Raw genomic sequence first — 18,495 nt, 5'->3', positions numbered from 1 at the left:
GGAAGTCTGTTTACATTTGTAATTAATTCTTGTTCAAATAATTAAATGTTCAAGAGTGTACCAGAATGACTCTCTAGATGATTTATTGATATCTCTTCAGTCTCTACCTCCTTAGTCCCCAAGAACCTGCTAGGACATCAGCAATGCCTATGCTTTTTAGATTCCAGGTTCTGCAGTGTTTGGGCAATTAAGATATATTCCTTTGAAACAACTATGACAAATTAAGTAATTAGAGACATTTTTATTTCCACATGTTATAATATGCATTTTAGAATATGCTAGAATATGCTTTCTTAAAATCACTTACAGCTAGCATGTATTTCTGTATTAACTATAATCATAAGGTTTTAAGAGTTTCCATTTTCTTTTTTCCACCTGCTAACCATATTATTCATGTAATTTTTTGGTTTTCATTTAACTAAATAATAGGAAAGAATTTGGCCAGTTCAGAAATACAAATTTGTAGTTATGTAAAATATAATAAATTTACTATAAATGTAGACAAGTAGGAATGTTTTGCCTGTCCTATACTGTACCTTTGGAATAAATTCTGTTTCAGGTCGCTACCTATAAATATAGCAAATATTACACATCAGCTTTTTTATATAATTATGTGTGTATGCTTAGAGAGTAGATTTCACTCTGTCATGTAAACATAGCTAAGCAATTTTAATAGTATGTTTGTGAAACTCTTTTTTTAAGATACGAGGAGGAAAGCTGATGATTACATACACCCGCAAAAGTGACGCAGGAAAATATGTTTGTGTTGGAACCAACATGGTCGGGGAGCGTGAGAGTGAAGTAGCAGAGCTCACTGTTTTAGGTAAGTGCCATTTTGTCTAATCTGCTCACGGTAAACCCATTGTTTGTTATTATTTAGTGTCTTTGTACAAGAGAGAAAGAAATGACCTTTTTAAAGAAGGTTAACCAACATTTTTGGGGTGTGAGGAGAGAAGGAATCAATAAAGCAGCCTGAGACATAGTATCCGAAATGTGGGGGCACAACTGGGAGAAAACACTAAACATAAGGAGGAGTCTCTTGAAGTAGGAAAGTATGTGGAATAATTTTCTCTTTCTTTTTTTAGTGTCCTCACTTGAGGACATACTTACTGATTTTAGAGAGAAGGGAAGGGAGGGAGGAGAGCAAGAGGGAGAGAAACATCGATGTGAAAGAGAAACATCAACCAATTGCCTCTCATATGCTCCCGACTGGGGACCGAACCTGCAGCCCAGGCATGTGCCCTGATTGGAGATGGAATTCATGACCTTTCAGTTATGGGGATGCCCTGAGCCACACTGGCCAGTGCTGGACTCGTTTTCTAGATAAGATTTTAAATTATAAATCTGTTCTGACTGAACATATAAAATAGTTTTAGTTTGTTTATTTTTTTTTTGAGAATGCTTTTTCTAATTTTAGAGAGACCATCATTTGTGAAGAGACCCAGCAACTTGGCTGTTACTGTGGATGACAGTGCAGAATTCAAATGTGAGGCCCGAGGTGACCCTGTGCCTACGGTACGGTGGAGGAAAGATGATGGAGAACTGCCCAAATCCAGGTATAGATCAGAATTTAATGCTGTGGTTAATCTACTCAGACTTTCTACAGTTCTCATCAGAACATAGTTCACATGTGTGTCATTAGAATACTCGGCTCCAGGCTTCTGGATCAGAGGCCAGACACTGGAGATAAGTAGGATCAGGTTCCCTGCTTTCTCTGAGGCTGTCAGATGAGAACTATACATTCATGACCCTGTCCTGCCCAGCTTTCTCTTCTGTTCAACCAGACCACGGTTACTATCAGTTGCTTATACGAGAGTTGATAGGGTAAGGAAGGAAGGTACAGTATTAATAATGTAGCTATGAACCAGTTAAAAAGCAGGCTTCCTTTTCCTTGGCTACAGCATCACCAGGGCGTAGGAGAAGAAGCCAGAGTTTCTTAACATCTGTCAAGTCCTTAAACTTCCAAGGAGCAGGGATATACGCCCAGCCTTAGGGAATGAGGCCCTGAGATAAAGCTTGCAGATACTGTCTTCCCTGGCCCGTGCATCTCTTCCTTCAGAAAGCAAGTGTCGAGCCCCTGCTTGGTTTCAGGGTTAAAGGTAGTGGCTTAGACATAATTTCTGCTGTCAAAAGTTCACAAGTGAGGACATGTATGGATATACAATAATGCAGCAAACCTTTTGGTCACATAGAAATAGAGCTTTAGAGCAGTAAATTACTAGTTATCAAAGGGAAATGACTTGCCTTGAAAAAAAATATCAATTTGATAAGAAAGAGGAGAGGAGTATTCCAGGAAAAGAGACATCACAACATACATGCAAAACTGAGAAAGAACATTACATGTTCTGAATGGGGGAAAGTTTAGCATGGCTAGTGCATAGGTACATGGCAAGAAGTTCAGGGTTACCGGGTTAGAAATACTGAAGCCGAATTATCAGAGTCTTGTATTAATAGACTAGAGAATTTTGTGTCATACTATGCGAACACTGATGAGCCATGAGAGAACACTATGAACAGGATTACTTCTTAGAGAAAGTAATTTCGTTTAGCACTATGGATATTACATTCATGTGGGGCAAGGCTAGTGTCCCGGCCACCACCGTTGCTCATTTAAATGATGTGGATTTGCTTGCACTGGGAGATGAGAGGGAGATAGGAGTCCACAGTGGCAAGGAATTTCTGAAACTAAATTGATTAATTGGATGATTTGTTAGATATAAGGAGCTGGTGGAGAAAGACTGGTAGATTGTATTAGGAGGAGTTTATTTATGTGGTAGGGTAAGAAAATAAAGTTTTATTAACGTTAAATATTAGGTGCCTGTAAGATATAATGTCTAATTATTGATCATTGGGATTATGAATTTGGAGATTAGGTGAAATGGGCATTGAAAATATTTGGGTGGTCAATCAATATATAAACTATAGTAGATAATATAACTCAGTAGATAATATTTTGAAGAGTAAAAGAGGGTTTAAAGTGAAACTTTAAGGGAAACCCAGCATTTAAGAGGAGGGAAGGGGAGGCAAGGGACGTGTACTCTAGAATGAGACCGTCTGAGTTCAGATGTCACCTCTGCCACTCAACTAGCGGAGGACCGACACCAGCCCCATTACCTTACCCTCCTCTGCCTGAGATTTCTGATCTGTGAAATGAAGATGAACGTAATACTTCATATAATGGTTATAAGAATTTTAAAAGATAAAATCTATAAAGCACTTTCTGCCTAGCATATAAAAATTGAATGGTCTCTATCTTTTAAGTTTAATGTGAATACAGTAGTAGCTTGAAGAAATAAAAATATAAGTCCCAACTTTTCCCAAAAATATTTTTTTTAAAAAGTAGTTCAGTATTTTAGCCCATATAAATTTAAAAAGACGCTTTTGTCTGTGTGCTGACCTAGAGAAATGCCACATTCTGCCTGTTGTTTTAAATTTTCTGAAGCAAATGTTGCATGTGATTTGATACCCAGATGTGTCTTATTTGTAAATGAGGAGGTCTTTTCAAATCGAAAGACATTGAATTGTGCTGTCTTTTGTTATGCCACTAGATATGAAATCAGAGATGATCATACCTTGAAAATTCGGAAGGTGATGGCTGGTGACATGGGGTCTTATACTTGTGTTGCAGAAAATATGGTTGGAAAAGCTGAAGCCTCAGCTACTTTGACTGTACAAGGTAAAGTGTGGGGAACAGTTTTTTGTGGTTGTTTTATGTGAAATATAATGTTAATAATTGGAGAAAATTGCATTTATTACCCTAGCCTAAATAGAGCTTTAAATAGTGCTAGAAATATTTTAAGGAAATTGATGTTTTGCCTATGGGAAACCTATAAGCATTTGTTACAGGAAATTGAATTAAATCTTCAAAATTTTGGAGAGTTCGGTTTTGGTCAAGTAAAGGAGGAGAATGTGCTGTAATATCTGAGTCTTCAAACACAGCCCTAATAATCTCTTAATTAAACGGCAGCTATTGCCAAAAACTTTGTCTTGGAATGCAAACAAATCTACCATTCTTTCAGATCGTACACTTTCAAGGACCTATACAATCTGAAACACAAAAATGAGAAGACTCTAGTCCCCTCCAGAATGTAAGATCCATCCACAGCAAGGGGACTTTTGCAGTCTTTTTCTGTGCATACAGTGTCTGTGACATAACACACACTCAGTGAATTAATTATATTTTCACTCGGCTAATTTTGATAAAGACTTATTATTTTGTGTGATATGAGCCAAAAATGGATATCATATCCTATGGCTGTAAGTTTTTGAGTGTCAGAGTCATGTCTTAAAAGGATGTGCAGAAATGATTCTGTCATCTTCTTTGTATTCCTTAATCCAGATGTTTTCATTCTCATAATCCCCTTTCTCCTTTCTTGATAATTATTTCTTACAATGTCTCATTGGAGAATTTGTCTCTCATTTTTCTCCCTTTTAGAAAGGACACATAATTTATTGTGGCATATGAGGGACAATGACCTTCAAAAAAACATTTCGTTGGTGAAAAAATTTTCCTATTTTGATAAGTATATAAACAGGGACCTTGGCCAGAAACCCCCGAGCTTGTTTCTTGGTCTGACATTAGCTGCACTTGGTGCTGTCATCCTTTCGGAACAGTGTTCTCTAAGGCTGTTATGAAGAAAGAGGTGGCTTTTGAGGGAGTGCTTCTACTGCGGGCTTTCTACAAAAGGGCCTTGTGGGCTTTTTAACAGTAAGAGAAAAAAAGAATAAAGAGTATTTCCTTCTTGTCTTTAAAGCCATTATGCCCCACTTTGGGGTTTTTAGCTGGACCTCATAAAAACAAAAGATAAAAAAAAAAAGAAAGGATCAAGAACAAACATTGAATTCCTAAGAAGTAGACTACTTCTCTTTAATCTAAGTTATACTTGAACTCCACGTAAGGCTAACGGTGTAAGCCTTTACATTCAGAGAAAGCATAAATTTGAGAGATGTCAAATCCAAGTTCAAAAGCCCTCCAGAGGCAGTGAAGGTAACACAGGATGAATAGGAGACATGAAAAGGTGTGTCTCTCTCCAGGCAATTGTGACAGGAAGGTTGATTGTCTATCACATTAGTCAGAGAGATGTAGTGTTTCACTTTATGTTTTATGATTTTTTACTTTGGGAGTCTGATGCTTTTATAAAGAATAGCCATTTTACTGTGTCTACAGTAGACATTGAAATCAAAATAGAGGGTTTTTTTTTCCCCCTGCAACTTTAAACTCAATTTCAAAGCTAATTCAGCCTTAAGTTTTCTATTTGGAATTCTTGCTTCCTAAGTTCTCATTTTAATGGAAATTGGGTACAAATGATCAAATCCAGAAACTACTTGAGGAATATTGTTCTTATTTCAACTGCATTAAGTTTTCTGTAAACTTCTGAGAGTTTAGTATATTGTTGAGAAGGTATTTGATTAATATATTAAAATATGCATATTAAGATCACTGTTAAAATATCTTTAACATGCTGGAATAATATACATAACATGCTAAAGAAAGCAATATGATTCTGAACTGTAAAAGGTAACTAAAAAAATAAAACAGGAAACTTTTTAAAAGAGACTCAAAGTTATATCTTTTTTCTTCATTTGAGATTGAATGTAGAAAAATAATAGGTACTACAAAGGAAACTAATCAGACGTGAATAAATATGATAGCAGGAAACAATTATAATAAGAAATTCAGTAGTAGTTTTTTTTTATTTCTGTGTTTTACTTATGGTTCATTTTTAGAATAGACTATTAAAGTCAGTATAAGGTTAGAAACAATATTCTTTTTGCTCATTTCTCATACAATGAATATTTAATTTTGAGGATTGATGCTGGGAAATAAAACCATGTCCTCCAGACAGAAGTTATACAGAAAAAGTCTCTTAAATAAAGGTGACTGCAATTTTCACTCTCAGTAAAAACATGATTTGTTCCAATATTAAAAAATAACAATTTGAGAATTATTTCGTTTTTTCTTTTTTTTTTTCCTTGAAATCCCAATTCTGCTTTTCTGGATACTCTGAGTATATTTCCTCAAATATTCCTGCCTTAAATATTTCTTCATCTACTCTAAGTATGTCTTTGTTTTTTCCTACTTGTGTGCTGTTCACAGTGCTTAGCATGGTACTGGGCATCGAGTAGGCATCTAATAAGTATTTGTTACAAAGTGAAGTTAATATGGACTTGAACCTTCTGCTTGAGTGGTAGAAATATCTTAGGGATGTAAGGATGTCCTAGAGGAAATTTAAGCAGTTTCTAGTGGCTTTGATCTTGAGCAGTAACAGAAGATTCAGTTGGATCAAATTTGAATAGATTGCATCTATGATGGCTGCCTCGTGACTTGTGTTTGAAAGGGAACAAAGTAAAACCTGGGACTAGGCAGTTTCCTAAACTTATCAGAAGCTTCTTAATTATATAGAATATCCAGCATGCTTCTGGAGTGCCTGATTTAGTAGATCTGAACTAGGGTGCAAAAATTTGTTTTTATTACTTTTTGAAACAAGCAAGTTCATGAATCCCTGCACTGAGGTGTTACCCGATAAACCTATAGAACCAACAAATGGCTTAAAACATTTCTTTAGAGTTCTGCAATAACCAGAACTGGAAGAATTATGTTCCAAAGAATTGTGTAACTAAGAACATGGACATTGGAGTCAGACAGAATTTAGTTGAATTCTCTCTCGTGCCTATGTCGTTTACCAACTGTGTGACCTAGAACAGGTTATTTAAACTTCCTATGCCTCGGTTTCCTCATGTATAAAAATGAGTATAGTAATGCAAACATCACAGCATTTCATATTGATTAAAGTGTATGAAATGTTTAACGTGTTATGTTACAAAGTACATGTTTTATAAATAAGGAGCATTATATTCATACTAGTGTTATTATTGACAGCTTTATTGCTTAATTTTAATAATTATTGGTTATTTTGTAAGAAAATAATAATGTTCACATAACTCTGGACAGGTAATTTTTCTCTGCCATTGATACTGAAGAATCTTAAAACTAATATATTCATAATAATTTATTATGTAACATTACTTAAAACTTCTCAAATATAAAATATCACATTTTCATTTAAGAAAACACCTTTTTGGCTTTTGCCCTGACTGGTGTGGCTCAGTTTGTTAGGCATCATCCTACAAGCCAAAGGTTTCCTGTTTTGATTCCTGGTCAGGGCACATACTAGAGGCAACTGATCAGTGTTTCTCTCTCTCTCTTTCTCTTTCCCTTCCCCTCTCTCTAAAATAAATAGATAAAATCTTTTTTAAAAACCACCTTATTGACTTTTATAGTAAATGTGCTGGATCTTGGTAGTGCTGTCAAAGCTTGTGCTAAACATACGTTAAAGTTTTGCAAAATAACTAGATAATGAAAATTATGACCATTTGGGAATAGATATGATTCAAAAACAATTACATTTTTTGTGCAATGCAATGTTACTGTTATGGAAAATACATTCATCAGAGGGTGTTTGATCCCTATTCCGATTCTCTTGTCTCTAAGAGTGACTGTTTTCCAGTTATTTGGTTTCTTAGCATTTCAGGCTGTCTTTCTGTAAATTAGGGGTGTTTCCTGGTAATTTGTAATGAGGCTAGTAAGATTATCCATGAGCAAATATCCTCTGCTTGGAAGTTTCAGTTAAGTACTCCACAAGGCATGATGAGTGAAATATGAAGTCACACCCTATTAATAGCAAGTCACTTCACCCCTAAAAGCTAAGCCACATATGTACCTCATGTAACATTATTTGGATTACTTTTTCTTTGGAGGCAGAATGCAAAAGCCACCGAGCCAACTTAAAATATTGATTAATTATAATATTAACTTATTTTACTTAGAAAAGAGGTAAATTTTGGCACTATTAGGAAGCTTCTCATTAAAAATATGTACATCCATGTTTAATTTTTAGTCAGTAAAAATAAAATCCAGATTCCTTTAATTTGCATGTCAATGTTGGTGTATCATCGAAACTGCCAAAACGAGATTCAAAGGCTGTAAAGTAATTTGAAATACTGAAAAATAATTAATGTCTATTACATGACCAATAAAATATGGTGACATAATGCTGTTTGGATTGATGACAACATAAAAATTGTTTCTGTTTAACTCCTGGTTAACCAGAAAATTCAATTAACCTGAACTTTAAATTCTATTATTTTCTGGAATAATCAAAGATCTATTACTTACAAATTTAAACCATTAATGTTGTTGTATTTACACTAGTGCCTGCCCTGATTTTTCCTCCATAAGTACAGCATTTACATACTTCCTCAAGAATTTTCTTTGCGAACTTGAAATCACAAACAAAATCAGGCATCTTTTTAAATACATGTCACCTCAGTTTAGATTTATTACATTGTTTTATTTGCACTTTAGTGTCTCATTTAGACAAGTGTTAGGATTGCTGGCTCTGTCTTGGTACGAAAGAAATATCCTCTGAGCTAGGGTTTCATATTGCATAATGGCTCCATATTTTACAGAAATACACCCTGATATTTATAATCATTTTATAGGTTGTGGCACACCTATAAAATATAAAATCTACCTAGAACAAAATAGAAGGGCAGAGGAACCCTGCCAGATTTTTAAATAGTGTGCCATTTAAACTGGTAAAATGTATGGCTCTGTTTGGTGTTCTGAGAAAGATAGCAGGTTTGTTTTATATTTTACTATCTTAAACCTATTAGACCGTTATTAAATGCTTGCCCTGTGGGCCTCGGGGTTCTTCTTGGAATCACATAATAGCTGACTTAAATTTTGTACTTGTTTTTATTTTTGAACCAATTTATGATTTTTTTTTTTTGCCTTTGGCTGGAAGTAGCCTTTAAGAAAAGCATAATGGATGCAACTTCAAAACAATTAAAAAAAATAAAGGAAGACAAATAATTCTCTTTATTATAGTATTAGTAACAAACCCTTTAATTTAGTAATTATTTATTTATGATAAAAATGTCGATAGTTTTTTAAATAATTCCACTTTTGACAAGTGATATCCCAAAAGAAAGCAGAAGATAAGGCCATATACAGTTTAAACTCTAAATTCTCCCATTTCCTAATTTGCCGTCTGCCTCTAAGATTTCTGATGACTCTCCGCTTCAGTGATACTGATTGCTTAAACAAAGCAAACTAGAGGGCATTATTAATCCTTCCACTCCCTTTGCAACTTTACAGATAAAGCAGCTCTTATTACTGTTAAAATTTCATTTCCAGAGTAAATTTGCGTCCCTCTATCACCAGAGTGATCATGTTCCCATCACTGTGTCTGTCACAGGAAACCAAACTGAAAACGGACTTCCATACACCAGCCGTTCCACAAGCAATCACGTATTATCTTCACTGACTTGAGCCATTAAGAAAATCTAATCCCATTTTTGTCTGTCTCTCTTTCAATAGTAACTAAAAGACATTTAGTCCTCCCATTTCCCTTTAGCCCTCAGTGAGGGGCCAGTCAGACCCGGGACTCTGGACACTGAGATCTTAGTTCACACCTCACTGCACTCCTCCACAGGCCTCTCTTAGGGACCAGTTATTCTTTTTAGCTCAGGAAACAGTTGCTTTTCTGCCTTTTCAGCAACCACTCTGTTAAAAGAAAAGGCAGATGCCAGTGTCTCTGAACCAGGTAACACTCTGCTACCAGACGAGTAGGATTTCCGAGAAATCCCAGCTCTTTTCTCCTACGTCCTTGTCCATTCTTCGCGTGATGTACAATTATTCTATTCCCTCAATTTCATTTGTTTTAATTTTTAAATTATAAAATATGATATCATGAGGGATGTCACTATCTCTTTAAATCATATTGTTGGCATACGTTAGGAATGTTCAAATGAATGATCCGAAGGATGTGCGTTGCCTTCCGTTTTGAAGAGTTGTTGTTTTTGTCTGATGCTTCCCATCACTATTTTTGTCACAGTACAGTGAAGGAAAGAGTCCTTCCTCATTAGGATTGATTAGCCACTGACAGCTACTGGGAGGGTGAGCTTTCAAGCCTGAGATTGCCATGAGGCCAGGGAGACACAATGGTAGGGAAAAAAAAGACTCATTTCTGTCTCTTGGCTGACTTAGTTGCTACTAATGGGAGGTTTTCTTGAGCCCCTCTCCTTGCTGCTAGTGAACCTCACGCCTCAAACAAGAAGCTTTGCTGACTCCTATATGACGTCCTAGTAAACTCAGAAATTGCCCAGCAGTTAAAACTTTCAGTGAAACAAGAAGCAACTATCAGGTGTCCATTTAAGCTGTTAAGTTTCTACTAAGCTGAGTGTGATTATTTATTCACAGGAAATAATGGTGAGGCAGTAAAAATGGGAGACTAGGCATCCAAGGCAGAATTCTCTCTCACATTCAGTTGAAAGCAGTGTCACCTGCAGATATGCATCAGTAGATAGCTTGGGTAGCGGTGGGTCATGCTTTACTCTGTTCACTCTCATATGGCAAGTCATCACAAAATCTCTCACCTTCTTATTATTGCTTTACACCAGCTCCTTTCCCTAGCAGTGAAACGGTTAACCTCTTACCAGTTTCCTTGCCTCCCTCTTGCCCCACAGAAACCATTCTCCACACAACATATTCATCAACCCAAGATACAAATCTAGTGTCATTACTTTTATCTGTAAAAAAATCACCATGGTTCTCACCTCTCCAGAATAACATCCAAAATACTTAGTGCTCTGCCTGGTCACTAGCCTTTTTTCTTGCTGTGTCTCCCTTTCAGTCCAAGATCACTATATTGTTTATATATTCTTCTGTGCACATAGTATGTGGCTTGCCTCTGGGCTTTTCTTTGTTGCCCCCTTGGTCTAAAATGCCCTGGCCCATCCTCTACTTGCTAATTACTCCTATTCTTGGACTCAGATCAGGTAAGAGTCCTTGAAGAAGCTTTGCCAGGTAGCTCAGTCGGTTAGCACATCATCCTGATACACTCAAGGTTGCAGGTTCAATCCCCCATCGGGACACATGCAAGAGTCGGCCAATGAATGAGTAAATAAGTGGAACAACAAATCAATATTTTGCTCTCTCTCTGCCATGTTCCATACCAGCTGTCAGATCCTGAGTAAGTGACTTTACTGCTCTGAGTATCAGTGTCCTCCTCTGCGGAAATAAATGAATGTTCATAATAATTCAAACATCAGTGAGCTGATACAAAATAAAATAACTAGAATATTGTATTTCATAAAAGTTATTCATAGATCATAAAGTGCTTATGCAAAAGCAATTTTTGTTATAATTATTTTTTATCGGCTTCTTCCAAAACAACTAAAAATCCTTCAGATTTCCAGTAATATTTATTTTGTCCATAGAGATTTATTTATTTATTTTGATAGCTGATTAATGTAGAGTTTGGTAATTGTTTTACTCTATTGCCAAGATAATTTCTTGATTCTTTGATATTGAGATCTCTCTTTGAAAATTACTCCTTAGTATTCCTTTGGAAAGTGTTTCCAAGAGATATCTATTTTTTTCCTGCCGCAAAAATATTTATAAAAATATTTTGTAAAATAGAATCGGTAAGACAGCCTTCCTGCCACACACACTTGGATTCAAATGCCGAGTGTACAAGTTAGTAATTTCTGATTTTCAGTTCTCTCAACAGTAAAATGGGGTGAAAATGTCTAGCTTATGATTGTTTTGAGGGTTGAATGAACTTGTAAATATGAAATGTTTAGTACATTATTTGAAGGATTGAAATGCACAATAAAAGTAAAAGCAATGACGACATAAAAGAGTAGGAAGAGGAGGCCACTTTAATGATGTGTCTTCGTATGTGTCAGAATGAGGACTTCATTGCCTTCTGTGCTCTTCCTCGCCTTTCACTGGCCGCAGGAAAGGATTAGGGTCTGAGTCATGTGCGTGTCTACCAGAATAGTTCCGCATCGACATACAATAAATACTTTTTAAGAAATGACTATCAAGGCTCCTGTAACTATGGTAAATATGTCCGTTTTTATTCTAGTTGCCTCAGGCAACAGGAGATAATTAAAGCATATTACACAAAGTATGCATTTCATTAAAAATGATATACATACATATGCATTTGGATCCAAATAAGGATTTTTTTAATTATGCAGATTCATAACTAACATGACTTCCTTTGATCTCTAAACATAATTATTATCCCTTCTGGTATGTTGAATGCTGGTAAATTTCCTGATAGAATCAATAATGTGGAATTCCTTCACTGTTCCTTGAATAAATATAATTCATATATTGGAACAATTGAATTAACTGGAGATAAAAATAATTTGGCTAGATGGTCCCCAGTAATAACTTCCATATAACTTAAAACTTTAATAGTTTTGAAAATGGATGAAAGGCATAATCCATTAAAAGGAATGTGCATCTGTTCATTTGGACCATTTTCTAAGATGTGAAGTCACAACTTTGAAGATAACCGAATCACATGGTAATCTTCAAGAGTGTAACATACTGCATGCGTGTGAGGATTTTTTCCTATTTTTAATGGGTCACTAAATAATTATTTCAGGATATAAACTTAAAACTTAGGTAAAAGCAAAACAAGATAGCTTGCTGTGGCTTTTATCGCCAGTACTAGAGCATAAGATTTAATAAATCTATATTTAAAAAACAAACTACGGGAAAAGAAGGCCTACTTTATAAATTAGTGGTTTCCATATACAGGGTTTGCTATGTTCAGCTTCCTATCAGCAGATGAGATCTTTGTGTAAGAGTCATATGACTTTTCAGAGCTCGTATGATACCCAGGCATAAAAGAAGTAATGAGAGAAAAAGCTGGGCCTTCCAGGTCTGAATTTCCCGTCTTTGATGTAGACTTCATTTAAATCATTTGTTGGAACAGTTCGCTTAAATTGCTGATTTCAGAAAATCTGGCAGTATAACAGTCCATTGTTTCTGACCGTTAATGTGGTTATTTGATTCAAAGCCAAAACTAATAGTGTCAGGGGGCCTCTTGGCAGGTCCAAGTGAGGTTTACTATAATGCGAGATACTGGTTAAGAACTGTGAGTTCATCAACGTTGTGATGAAACACATATTATAAGACCCCCCCAAAGCTTTACTAGATGACTTTGAGAACCTTGATATGTATGTGACGGTTTTGCCAGACTCTGACAAGATAGAGTAGACCATTTCTTTGGGGAATGACTCATCATGACATACGGCAGTGCAGTGACCCCCAGAGGCCCAGTAAGAGGCCCAAGTAAGTTTCTATAATAAATAGCATTTCAGGGGTTGGGGGATATTCATATTTATATATATAACAGTTTATATAGTATAATAGTATAATTTACATATAATTATAATATATATTCATATGTAATTATAATCATATATTATAATACACACACCTCACAATATTGTATTTATTTGCCATCTCCTGGTGTATGTATTACTATTTTTAATGCTAAACTCACGAGTCTTATTCAAAAAGCCTCCCTGCCCTGGTTGGTGTGGCTCAGAGGATTGAGTGCCAGCCTGCAAAGCAAAGGGTCACTGGTTCAATTCCCAGTCAGGGCACATGCCTGGGTTGTGAACCAGGTCCCCAGTCGGGGGTGCGTGAGAGGCAACCACACATTGATGTTTCTCTCCCTCTCTTTCTCCCTCCCTTCCCCTCTCTCTAAAAATATATAAATAAAATCTTGGGCAGGGGGAACCTCTCTAAAGGATTTGTTGTAGATTTTTTTTGTGATTTTTTTTTCCTTGCTGTTGTTATTTATTTTGGAGTTAAAATAGTGATTTTTAAAAAAATTAGTAGACAATTTGAAGGGCTGATAGGAAAAAGAGATTTGTGACTGTAAAAAGAAAACCTAAGAAGTCAATGTGTGAAGAGACTTAAAGAATTAGTGTTGCCAAGCTGAGTCCTTTGTAAACTGGCTGAAAGTAAAATGCCATCGGCCAAGAGGTTTAATGAAGTCCCACTGCAGAATTTAACAAGAGAATGATTTGTGAGAATGGCTCCCTCTCCTAACTGTTCTGATCCAAGGACCTAAACAGAATGCTGAGCTCCACTCCTGCTGGGGGTTTTTGTTTTTGTTTTTGTTTTTTAATTTTTTGTTATGTTATTTGATTTGATTGAGACCCAGCAGGATTATGGCCTGTAATTCTTTTCCTTTTTTTTTCCTGTAGGATGGGCAATGTAAATAACTTCTTCTGTTCTCATAGCCTTTCAGAAATAGCCATTTTAACCCTAATGACTGTTGAAGATGTGACATTCGCTTAGATTTTTTTCATTTACTCATAAAGGGTTTTGGTTGCTTTTGGTTATTTCCAACAAACTGATATAAATCTTAAAACTTACTCAAAAGGAAAAGCATTCACCACATGGCTTACTTATGGATAATTTGAAACACTCTCTTAATGTGTGTGCCAAGCAAGTATTTGAAGAAATAGAATAGTCAGGTACAAAAAAATAATGGATACATAAGATGATTCTGTAACAAATAATGATACTGTACCACACTAGTAAATAGCACATCGTGGGCCTTCCATTATGTTCTGAACTTTACTGTGATTTATTCATCTACATAACGGTGGCCTGGTTTTCTTTGCCCAGTGATATAGATGTTTTTCCCAAATGTACTAAATTACTAAATATAATTGATAATAAATAAATTTGGCCTGATTTAGTTTTTGGGGGAATAAATGTTAAATTATATAATTTCTGTACTGGAGTGTTGAGATTTTGAATGTTAGATATCCTGTGGAGCTTACAAATCATTTAATTTGGTTAGTTTTACAGAGGAGAAAATTGAGATCAGATACATATGTAGCAAACAGTGAACATATATTGTGATATTTAACTGCATACACTTGACATTTACAGTGGTTGTCCTAAAGCTTGTAGCATATCACCGTTCAGAGGTGATATTGGCTGTTTTGATATTGTTTTTCCATGAGAAAGTAAAATATATCATGAGCCATTCCCCCCCAAACCTTTTTATAAGGGTGAAAACTGTCCAAATATGAGCAGAATAATTATGTGTCCATTTTAATTTATTAATGCAGGAAAGGTACATTTAAATAATTTCCCTTTTTATTAAAGTATAATTGAAATATACATTAGTTTTAGGTGTACAACATCATGATTCAACATTTGTCCGTATTGCAAAATGATCACCTCAGTAATTCTAGTTAATATCCATCACCATATATAGTTATGAAAAATTGTTTTTTCTTATGAGGAGGACTTTAAGATTTGCTCTCTTAGGAACTTTCCTTTTATCAAATTTATTGGGGTATAACATTGGTTTATTACATTATATAATTTTCAGTGTTTTTTAATTCGGTAATATTGCCTCATGTGCTCACTACCCAAAGTCTAGTGCCCTTTTGTCACCATATATTTAACCCACTACCTTCTTCATTCTCCCCCAACCCCCTTATTCTCTGAAGGCCGTGACACTGCCGTCTCTGTCTATGAGTTTGTTTGTTGCTTTCTGTTTTATATATGAGTGAAATCATATGGTTCTTGTTCTTTTCTTTCTGACTTCACTTAACACGTTACTCTTAAGATCCATCCATGTTGTCACAAATGGCAATATTTCATCCTTTTAATGGCTGAGTAATATCGTGTCATGTGTATTTACCACATTTTTAACTGGTCATCCTTTGAGGGACATTTAAGTTGTTGACATGACTATCATGAATAATGCTACGGTGAATATAGGTATGTATATATCTTTATGAACAAATGTTTTCCAATAGTTCAGGTGGATAACCAGAAGAGGGATTGCTGGGTCATATGGTAATGCTATTAATACTTTTTAAAGAATTTTTCATACTGTTTTCCTTAGTGGTTGTACCAGTTTACATTCCAACTAACAGTGTACAAGTGTTCTTTTTTCTCAACTGCTCCAATAAACAGTATAATAGTATTAACTATAGTTGTCATGCTGTATATTACAGCCTTATGACTTATTTATTTTATAACTGGAAGTTTGTACCTTTGGCCTTTTTACTCATTTTACCGTCACCCCCACCTCTGGCACTAGCAATCACCAATCTGTTCTCTGTATCTATGAGTTTATTTGTTTGTTTTTTTACTTCAAATTTTAAGTGAGACCATATGGTATTTCTATTTTTCTGTCTGACTTATTTCACTTAACATAATGACCTCAAGGTTCATCTGTGTTTCAAATGGCAGAATTCTTGTGTTTTTCTAAGGATGAATAATGTTTCATGGTGTAAACAGAACACATTTCTTCATCCATTCAGCCATTGGTGTACACTTGTTTTCATATCTTGGCTAGTGTAAATAATGTTGCAGGAAATATTGAGGTGCATATATCTTTTTTAAACTAGTGTTGTGTTTTCCCTGGATAAATGCTCAGAAGTGACATTGCTGGATCATATGGCTTTTTTTTTTTTTTTGGAGGAATCTCCATACTGTTTTACATAGTGGCTGCACCAGTTTAGACTCCCACCAGAAGTGTACAGGGTTTCTTTTTTTCCACATCTTCTCCAAGTTATTATTTCTTGTCTTATTGATAGTTGCCAGTCTAACAGGTATGAGGTGGCATCTGATCATAGCTTTGATTTAGATTTCTTTTATAATAAAGTTGAGCATCTTTTCAAGTATCTGTTGGTCATCTCTATGTCTTCCTGGGGAATGTGTCTGTTTCAGTCCTCTGCTCATTTTTTAATCAGATTCTTTGCTTTTTACCTATTGAGTTGTAGGAATTCTTTATATAGTTTCACTATTAACCCCTGATTAAATATATGACTTGCAGATATATGATCTGTTCAATAGGTTTCCATTTCATTTTATTGATTTTGATTATAAATTAGTTATTTTAATTTTAATATAGTTGCTAAGTTGGTATACAATATTATATTTGTTATTATTAGTTTCCAATGTGATTTGACAATTTTATACCTTTCAATGACATCATCCCTCTAATTGTAGTAATCATCTGTCACTGTGCAAACTTAAAACAATATTATTGACTATATTCCCATTCACCTTTTTCACCCATCCTTCCATTCCCCTCTCCTCTGGTAACCATCCTTTCGGTCTCTATTTCTATGAGTATGTTTTTGTTTGGTTTTATTTGTTTTGTTTTTGATTCCACAGCATATGATATTTGTCAAGTTTGTCATTCTCTGTCTGACTTACTTCACTTAGTGAAATTCCCTCTAGTTCAATCCATATTATGGCTAATGGCAAGATTTTATTCTTTTTTATTGCTGCACAATATTCCATTGTTGTTACCGTGTGTGTGCATCATCACATCTTCTTTATGCATTCATCTATCAATGGATATCTAGGTTGCTTTCATATCTTGGCTATTGTGAATTGTACTGTAATGAACATAGGGGTGCATATGTCTTTTAATTTAGTATTTTTATTTTCTTTAGATAAATCTCCAGAAGTAGACTTGCTGGGTCATATGGTAGAACTGTTTTGTTTTTTGACAAACCTCCATACAGTTTTGCCTAGTGGCTGCAACAATTTGGGGTCCCACCAGTAATGCATGAGGGTTCCCTTTTCTCCACATCCTTGCCAACATGTTATCTGTTGACTTTTTTATAGTAGCTTATTCTGACTGGTGTGAAGTGATATCTCATTGTGGTTTTTATTTACATTTTCTGATGGTTAGTTATGATGAGCATCTTTTCATATTTCTGTTGGCCATCTCTGTGTTTTTATTGTTGTTGTTTTTGAGAGTCATATGAATTCCTCATATATTTTGGATATCACCCCTTGTTGAATATATCAATTGCAAATATATTCTCCCATTCAGTAAGTTATTTGTTTGTTTGTTTCTTTTGTTGATGATTTCCTTTATGTATAGAAGCTTTTTAGGTTGATGAAGTCCTTTTTTTTTTTTTTTTTTGGCTGTTTTTTTACTTGTTCAAGGGGACATATCCAAAAAGATACTACTCAAAATCATGTCAAATAACTTAATAGCTGTATTTTTCCCCTAGTTTTATGGTTTCCAGCTTTATTTTTAAGTGTTTAAACCATTTTGAGTTTATTTTTGTGTATGATATAAGAGAGTGGTCCACTTTCTTTCTTTTTTTTTTGCACATAACAACACCACTTGTTAAAGAGATTATTGTTTCTCCCGCTGTATATTTTTGTGTCCTTTATCATAGATTAGATGACCATGTAAGTGAGGGTTTATTTCTGGGCTCCCTATTTTGTTCCATTGATCTATGTGTCTGTTTCTGTGTTAATATGATAATGTTTTGATTATTGTAGCTTTGTAGTGCAGTTTGAAATAATGAGTGTGTTACCTAAAACTTTGTTCCACTTTCTCAAGATTACTATGGCTATGTGGGGTCTTTTGTTGATCCATATACATTTTTAGATTATTCTAGTTCTGAGAAGAATCTTATTGGTATTTTGATAGAGATTGCATTGAATCTGTGGATTTCTTTGGGTAGCATGTTTATTTTAACAATATCAGTCTTTCCAATTTGTGAGCATGGTATATCTTTCCATTCATGTGTGGCCTCTTCAATTCATTTCTTCAGTGTCCTGTTGTTTTCAGAGTAAGGTCTTTTACCTCCTTGGTTAAATTTATTTATTTT

General features: G+C 35.0%; 1 protein-coding gene across 1 annotated transcript in view; it reads left to right on the top strand.

The window, feature by feature from the left end:
* The window catches only part of ROBO1 (roundabout guidance receptor 1), a 390,902-nt gene that overhangs the window by 280,911 nt on the left and 91,496 nt on the right, over positions 1–18,495 (top strand). The window contains exons 4-6 of the mRNA XM_054585231.1: positions 703–823; positions 1,418–1,556; positions 3,549–3,676. Of these exons, the coding sequence (XP_054441206.1) occupies positions 703–823; positions 1,418–1,556; positions 3,549–3,676 (388 nt within the window). The remainder of the gene's footprint in view (positions 1–702; positions 824–1,417; positions 1,557–3,548; positions 3,677–18,495) is intronic.

This window comes from Pteronotus mesoamericanus, unplaced genomic scaffold (assembly GCF_021234165.1).
Source record: "Pteronotus mesoamericanus isolate MK-2021 breed Mesoamerican mustached bat unplaced genomic scaffold, CSHL_Meso_final contig_82, whole genome shotgun sequence".
Taxonomy (NCBI): domain Eukaryota; kingdom Metazoa; phylum Chordata; class Mammalia; order Chiroptera; family Mormoopidae; genus Pteronotus; species Pteronotus mesoamericanus.
This window is presented reverse-complemented; position numbering and strand designations above follow the sequence as displayed.